Source organism: Cupressus sempervirens, chromosome 4 (genome assembly GCF_028749045.1).
Source record: "Cupressus sempervirens isolate cs-2001-9-10 chromosome 4, ASM2874904v1, whole genome shotgun sequence".
Taxonomy (NCBI): Eukaryota; Viridiplantae; Streptophyta; class Pinopsida; order Cupressales; family Cupressaceae; genus Cupressus; species Cupressus sempervirens.
In genome coordinates, this window is record NC_143121.1 from 27,119,596 (window position 1) to 27,127,636 (window position 8,041).

General features: G+C 40.1%; 1 protein-coding gene across 1 annotated transcript; it reads left to right on the top strand.

Moving 5' to 3' along the window:
* The first annotated feature begins 6,901 nt into the window (after positions 1-6,901).
* On the top strand, positions 6,902-7,708 carry LOC149559768 (glutathione S-transferase U21-like). Its single transcript, XM_089824286.1, has 2 exons — positions 6,902-7,256; positions 7,355-7,708. Exons 1-2 carry the CDS (start codon positions 6,933-6,935, stop codon positions 7,706-7,708), a joined length of 678 nt encoding a protein of 225 aa, XP_089680412.1. The 5' UTR covers positions 6,902-6,932.
* Positions 7,709-8,041: the final 333 nt, after the last annotated feature.

Genomic DNA, 8,041 nt, shown 5'->3' on the forward strand with positions numbered 1-8,041 from the left:
TTTTGTTGTATTCTCTTGCATGTCTGATCGTGATCGTGTTTTTGAAGGAGGCCCTTATTTCTACAACAATGTGGGGTTATTTGTCAAACCTTGGCATTCAGGTTTTAATTCTGCTGAGGATCTCCCTTCAACAGTGCCAGTTTGGGTTCGCTTGCCTCGTCTTCCCTTGGAATTTTGGCATGAAGACATCCTTCGACAAATTGCTGCTTTGTTGGGGAAGCCAGCTGCGATCGCACATCAAACCCTCGATAAAAAGGTTATTTCTTTTGCTAGAATTTGTGTTGAAATTAATTTGATCAACCAATTACCAGATTCTTTGGAAATTTGTCTGGGGGATTCTTCTTGGGTGCAGCAATTAGATTATGAATCCCTCCCTTTCTGTTGCCGGATTTGTCATGAGTATGGTCATTTACTGCGGCAGTGCCCCCGTAACTCGAGTTTCAAAGGAGTGGATCGGTCTACAGCTGGAAATGCTGGTGGTTTGGCAGATACTACAGGGAAAGGACAATCTCAAATGGTTAATACTACCAAGGGGATGAATCCACAAGATGCTACAGGTAAGGGTAAGGCTCCAATGCAGGATAAGGATGGATTTACCCCTGTTTGTCCTCGAGCTAAGGGACGTGGTCAAAAGAGGCCTTTGAAAGAAAGATTATCTGATTCAGGTTTTAACCGTTTTGAGGTGCTGGATAGTATGGTTCTAGAGGAGGGTATTCCTCCTCCTATCTCTTCTGATCCAGCTTGCCCAGATGAGAGATCTGTTCCTAATGATGCTTGTGGGGTATCTCAAGTTGTAGTATATCAGAATTGTGAGGTTCCTGTAGCTCTTGTGACAGCAGCTCTGGTGACTCCTGCAATGTCGAAAGATGATGATGTTGTTTTGGCTGACTTGGTTAAGGATGTGCTACCATCAGGTAAGGGCAAGGGATCTCCTCTCCCCTTGGGGTTGTTGCTTCGACCCTTTAAGTGGGCTTCTTCTTCTCCCCCTCTAAGGAGTGGGCGCAAAACAGACCAAGAGAAGATTAAACTCACAGGAGATATATTGATTGAGTCTGGTTCAGTGAAACCTTTGGATTCTCATTTTCCCAAATCTACCCAATGATGATTATTCTCTCATGGAATGTAAGGGGGTTGAATAGCATCCCTAGACAAAAGGCTATTCATAACTTAGTGGTTGATCATAGTCCTGATGTTTTTTGTATCCAAGAGACTAAGCTCTCTGTGGAGTCTATGGTCCAACATGCCTCTAGTAATTGTTCTCGTGGCCAATGCCAGTGTGTTGGGGCAACAGGTAGTGCTGGTGGTTTAGCTATATTTTGGGATCCTCAAAAAATTTCTCCTCTTGGCTGGATGTCTTCTCGCTCAGCTCTCTCTATGGTAGCTTCTGCTCTAGACTCAGGAGAGGTAATCATGGTTACTAATGTGTATGCACCTGTTGATCTTGTGGGAAAGGAAGAACTTTGGGAACATATTCAATATCTTAGAAATTGTCATCCTTGGGTGTTAGCAGGGGACTTCAATTCAGTTTTAAGTCTGGAAGAGAAGCATGGTGGTTTGGCTAGATTGGGGCCTTCTTCTGCTCTTCTTCGGTAACACATATCTCTTTTGCATCTCTCTGATGTTAAGCCTTCTAATGGCCTCTATACTTGGAATAATTGCAGGACTGGTGCTGCTGCTATCTCAGAACGCCTGGATAGATTTCTTGTTTCTTGCTTCTAGCTTAGTGGCACCCTTACTATCTCTTCAGAAATCCTTGATTAGAGGGGTTCAGATCATTGGCCAATCAAATTTTCTGCTATAGGGGCTTATGTTCCGAAGAATCCTCCTTTTAAGTTCCAGTTGATGTGGCTTCGTGACTCCTCTCTTCATGATTTTGTTTTTTGTTGGTGGAAAGATGGTGCCCCTGCATATGGTACTACAATGTTCTCATTTTCTAAAAGGCTTCAATATGTTAAAAGGCAGCTCAATATATGGAATAGGGAATGCTTTGGGAATCTTCACTTTATGAAGAGGCTTGCTCAAGAAAATCTTGATGTCATCACAAGGGAGATTAGAGATCGAAGTTTCTCAGAGGATCTTGGCCAGGCTGAATCCCTTGCTTCTAGAGCTCTAGAAGAATGGGAACTTCGAGAGGAAATTTTTTGGAAGCAAAAGGCTCGAGTTGATTGGCTCCAGGAAGGTGATCGAAACACTGCCTTTTTCAATAAAACAGTGCAATCTCACCGAAATCAGAGCACTATCTCTTCTTTGGTTAATTCTCAAGGTATCCAACTGAATTCCTTGCCAACTTTGTTCCAGGAGGCTATTTCGTACTTCTCTACCCTCTTCTCTGAGGACTCTCCTCCTGCTGATAATGAAGAAAATATTATTTTGTCCTGTATTCCTTCCCTTATCACTCAGGAAATGAATGATTATCTCATGCGTCCTATCTCTTTGGAAGAGCTGGAGGCGGTGGTCTTTGGCATGCCTAAGGGGAAGGCTCCTGGTCCTGATGGTTTTCCAGTTGAATTCTTTTAGGAGTTTTGGGACATCATTAATCATGATTTGTTGGAGGTGGTTAAAGAATCCTATGCTAGCAATCAGATGCTTCGAGCTTTGAACTCTACATTCTTGACTCTTATTCCTAAGAGAGAGGGTGCTAATCAATTGGAGTTTTTCAGACCAATTGCCTTATGTAATGTGGTCTACAAAGTTATTACTAAGCTGATTGCTGAGAGACTGAAAAGGTGGCTTCCCATTATTATCTCAGAAGAACAAGGTGGTTTTGTTGCTGGAAGACAAATTTTGGATGGGGTGGTTATTGCTACTGAGGCTATTCACTCTATGGCTACTTCAAGGGAGAGAGCCATGTTTGTTAAGCTGGATATGGCTAAGGCCTACGATAGAGTTAAATGGAGCTTCCTAAGGAGTATTCTTCTTTCTTTTGGATTTAGCTCTGATTGGGTGAGTTGGATTATGAGTTGTGTTACTTCTGCCTCTTTTTCTATTCTTATTAATGGTCAACCTTCACAACTATTTGGTGCTTCTAGAGGCCTCCGCCAGGGTGACCCTCTCTCCCCATATCTATTCATCATCATGGCTGAAGGCTTGGGCGAATTCATTAAGCATCAGGTGTCCCAGAATTCTATTCAAGGCTGGTGGTGGGGTAATGGCTTACCTTCTCTTTCCCATCTTCAATTTGTTGATGATTCTGCTCTTGCCGGTCTTGCTAGGATCAAGGAAGCTGAAGCCTTTCGACATGCTTTGGACGTTTATTTGGCAGCTTTAGGCCAGAAAGTTAATGAGCACAAATCTTTCATTTACTTTTTTAACACTCCTGTTTCTATTCAGCACAGGATTGTTGGTATTCTATGGTTTCAGATAGGTTCACTTCCTCTGACTTATCTTGGCATTCCTATTGCTGTTTCCAGGCAGCCACGTCTCTTTTGGCAAAATTTGATTACTAAGCTTCAGGATAAGGTAAATCATTGGACTCATAGATGGCTTTCTACTGCTGCTCGGGTTACTCTTCTTCAAGCTGTTATCCAAGCTCTTCCTACTTATAGAAGCATGGTTCATGCTGCACCTATTTACTTTCTCAAGGAGTTTGATGCTCTTTCTCGACAATTCCTTTGGAGTGGTAATTTGCGTAGTACTAAATGGAGCTTGGTTAATTGGGAAACTGTTTGTAGGCCTAAAAAGGAGGGTGGTCTTGGTCTTCGTTCCGCTCTATTGAGTAGACAAACTTTGGCTGCTAAACTTTATTGGCGATGGTGCTCTGGACAGCATCAACTTTGGGCTCGTATTATCACTCATAAATATTTTCATGGTGCTGATCCTTGCTCTGTTTCTGCACTTCCTCTTGAAGGTTGTGGCTCAATGGTTTGGCATACTTTGAAGACAGGTGCGATGTTGGTGAAGAGGGGTCTGTTCTGGATATGTAAAGGAGGTTCTCAGGCTTTGTTTTGGTCTGATGCTTGGGATGGATTCCCTTCCATTTTATCCATATACCCTCATCTTCAGCCTCTTTGTGACTCTTTTCTTGCCGCTGGATGGGATAAAGTCGCTCATTACAAGACTCCTTATCAATTGGGACCTGTTGTTGGTTATAGATGGAAGCATTCCTCTTATTGGCCTCCTAGAGGTATAGACATGGATCGTCAGGAGCTTTCTCAAATTCTGGCCTCTAGAGAGTGTTCCTCTTTGCTTGGTCCAGATGTATTGGCTTGGGGCGGTACCTTGTCTGGTAAATATCATGTCTCTGCTGGGTATCAGGAGATAACTAGACAATTATTTGGGGATGCTGAGGTCCCTTGGTGGAAGCAAGTTTGGAATAAAGTTTCTTGGCCCAAGTGCAATTTTTTCATGTGGCTAGTGGCTCACAAGCGTTGTCTTACCTGGGATAATCTTTGTAAACGTGGATTTCAGGGCCCCTCTTATTGTGTTTTGTGTGGTAATGGAGAGGAGTCTGTCTCCCATCTGTTCTTCCATTGCTCCTATTCTACTCAGATATGGCACCTTTGGTGGAGCGCTTGGGGTTGCTCTTGTCGGCATGCTTCCTCTTTGCCTGAGTTCTGGGCTCGCTTGGGTAGTGCTCCCTCCAAGTCTTCTTCTCTCCATGATGCTTGGATTGCTGGCCCATCTTTCATGCTTTGGCATATCTGGTTGGAGAGGAATCGTCGCATATTCCAAGATGTTCGGCTTGGTGTTTTGCATCTTTGGTGGAAAATATCACATTCTCTCCAGGAAACTATTCTTGTGAAGTGTGAGCTTGATGGGGGTATGGATCCGGTCGATCTTGCTATCTGTAATCGCCTCAATTTTCATCTGCAGGATGGGGTTGCGGCTCATAGGTTTCCTTCTATGTCCAGGCAGCTTCACCATCAGAGGAAGGGTCGGGTTAATCGGGATGGGCACTGGACTCCTCCTCCCTGTGGAGTTCTGAAAATTAACACTGATGGTTCTTCTCATGGGAATCCTGGTCCAACTGGTATTGGCGGAGTGGCTCGTTGTAGTTCTGGGAATGTTAAATTTTTCTTCTCAATTCATAAGGGTGATTATACTAACAATCTCATGGAAGCTTAGGCTATTTTATATGCTGTGAAACAGTGTTGCTTGTGGGGATGGAGTAAGATTATTTGTGAGTCTGATTCCCAGGTGGTGGTGAACATGCTTTCTTCGCATGAGCTTGAGGATGTGAGTTGGCAGCTGGCCACTGTTGTTAAGCAGATTCTTTTCTTCTCTTCCTCTTTTTAGTTCATTAGGTTCAAGTATATTCTGCGAGAATGGAATAGACCTGCTGATTGTTTAGCCAAACGGGCTTCTAGTCATGATCCGGGTTGGAATGTTAGGGATAGGGGGCAACTATCCTTTGAGATGGTGCAAGAATTTGATGATCTTGTTGCTCAGGATCGAGCTCCTTGTTGAGCTCTCCTTGTTGTATTCCTTTCTGTCTTAATAAATTTTTACCCCTCTTTTTGCGAATCACAATTTAACCTCAAATCTATTTAAAATACCTCATGTACATTTATAACTGTATGCAACATAAAGGAAAAAAAAGGTTATGATATAGAATGAAAAATGAAATATTTGAATGAGTTTGGAGGTGCATGAAATAGGTTAATATGGTATAAGAACATAATTTTCTTTCATCAAGGTTAAAATCGTCATCACTTGCTTGCAATTTTTAGAGGGGCTAGACACTTGATTACTTTCTTGAGTTTGATAAATTTGGGAGTCCCACTAATTGGATGAAAATTAGGACATTCTTGGGCTTGAAGCCCCAAAAAGGAGGTGGAAATCCCGCCTTTCTTGGGCTCCAACATTGAGTTTGATGTCAAACTTGGCTATAATGTAATGTTCATAAGTTCAAATCAGAATCCAATCTTATTTTCCTTGATTCTCCTCAACATATAATCCAATTGTATGCTTTCCCAAATTCTCCTCCTTAATTTGTGATCAAATTTCAACTAAGTATTGATTATGACTCAACACTTGAAACCTACTATCCATTACACGACCTTAATTTACAACTATAAACTATCTTGTATCTTAAACTTGCCCAAATATTCTAGCTTAATGAGCTCAATATCCTTAGAACCTATCCACATTAAAACTAACACAAACAACTATTAATTGCCAAAGAAAAAAGAGTAGGGGTCATCATTTGCAATGGGGTGTGTTTGTCTTACAAAGAAACAAGTTGGACTAATGAATTTACTTATAAATTCTATAACTTGACTTGCCATCCAATGATTGTTTACTTCTCGTAAATGTAAGAATAATCTTTTTAACAAATATTACTTGGAGTTCTTGATCAGTTGCAACAACTTAAAGCTTATAGAGCACACCAAAAACTGGCACTAAATTTCTTATATAAGATCCATGGCACTTTTTCCCTCCAATTATCTAACTTTAATAAATGTATCTTTTCAAAAAAGTCTCTATGTTATTAATCAGTGTGTACTTCTATATCTGACTGTATGAGTGTTTTTAGCACCGACATTTCAGATCGCACTAAGTGATCTACCTTCAAGATGATGGACAGCAAAAGGAAAAAATGGAGAGAGAGAGAGATGAAACGAAGAGATGGAACAAATAGAACAATCCAAAGAATAACAATACACCTAAATAATTTATTTTTTAAAAAGAAGTTAAAAATAGAATTCAAATAATCAATCATATAACTATAAGAACAAATAAAAAGAAAATACAAAAATAAACAAATATATATATATATGCGCTGTACAAAGACAGAAATATGGATCCAACACTAGCGTTTCTAAGAACGGCATAGATACCCGTCAAGCTTGGACAAGCAACAACGTAAGCAATAAAATTTTTTCCCCTTACCCAGCAGAGCAGGAAAAGCTGCTATAAGTACAGGAAATATTTGGTGTTCTACTACAAAGAAAACTGCAATCAAGATTGAAGAAGAAATAGCTGAACTAGAAATGGCAGGTGAAGATGAGGTTAAGCTTATTGGCTTCTGGGCCAGCCATTTTGCTATGAGAGTGATGATTGCTCTTGAAGAAAAGGGCATCAAATATGAGTTTGTTGAAGAAGATCTCTTGTCTAAAAAGAGCCCCCTGCTGTTGGAAATGAATCCCGTCTATAAAAAGGTACCTGTTCTTATTCACAATGGCAGACCTCTGATCGAGTCTGCCATTATACTGCAATATATTGACGAGGTGTGGAGTAATGGTTCAACTTTCTTACCATCTGATCCATATGACCGAGCCATGGCTAGATTCTGGGTAGATTTTATTGAAAAGAAGGTATGTGATCCAGAACATCTTTGTTATTTAATAAAAAATTTAGATTGATTATTAGAAATTTTCAAGGGAAGGTGGTATAATATTGTTGTTCTCTTCAGTTTATTGTTCCAGGGAAGCTGTTAATGCTAGCTAAGGGAGAAGAACAAGAAGGAGGAAAGCGACAAGTTCTAGAGAGTTTAGAAATACTAGAAGAAGTTCTTAAAGGGAAAGATTATTTTGGAGGGATGACCTTTGGAATGGTAGATATTGCATTTGCTCCAGCAATAAGTTTCTTTTCTACATACGAAGCAATTGGAAATTTTAAGATTATGTCTGAGGATAAATTTGCAAGTATTTTAGGCTGGGCGAAGAAATGTATGGAAAGGGAGAGTATCAAGAAAGCACTTCCAGAACAAGAAAGAGTGCTACAATTCATAATGCGAGTTACAAAGCGTTCTGTTTCAGAAGCTTAGTTAGACTTTGTTTCACTAAAGTTTACATTTCTAATGTATTGAGATGTGTCCTCCATTAGATTTTTTATATGTGCTAAAGATTATAAGGACTACATCATAATAAATTTATATAATGTGTCATTACAAGTTCATTACGTAATTTGGTTTAAAATTGACATTGTATAAACTTGGTTGAAAAATACAGTCTACTCTCTATTTGTGTGTTTCTTTATAGACTTCACGAATCAAGTAGGCCTCTTATAAAATCAGATGAGATTAATCTTCAAAGTCAGTTTTTCACAATATCTCTGGATGTGATTGTGTCTAAATTTATCATCACATTCTGTGATACAT

What these genes read in the sequence shown, in the direction of transcription:
- LOC149559768 (XM_089824286.1), top strand. Translation starts at nt 6,933, where the DNA reads ATGGCAGGTGAAGATGAGGTTAAGCTTATTGGCTTCTGGGCCAGCCAT. An exon ending in TAGATTTTATTGAAAAGAAG is followed by an intron (nt 7,257 to 7,354) that starts GTATGTGATCCA and finishes TGTTCTCTTCAG; the next exon opens with TTTATTGTTCCAGGGAAGCT.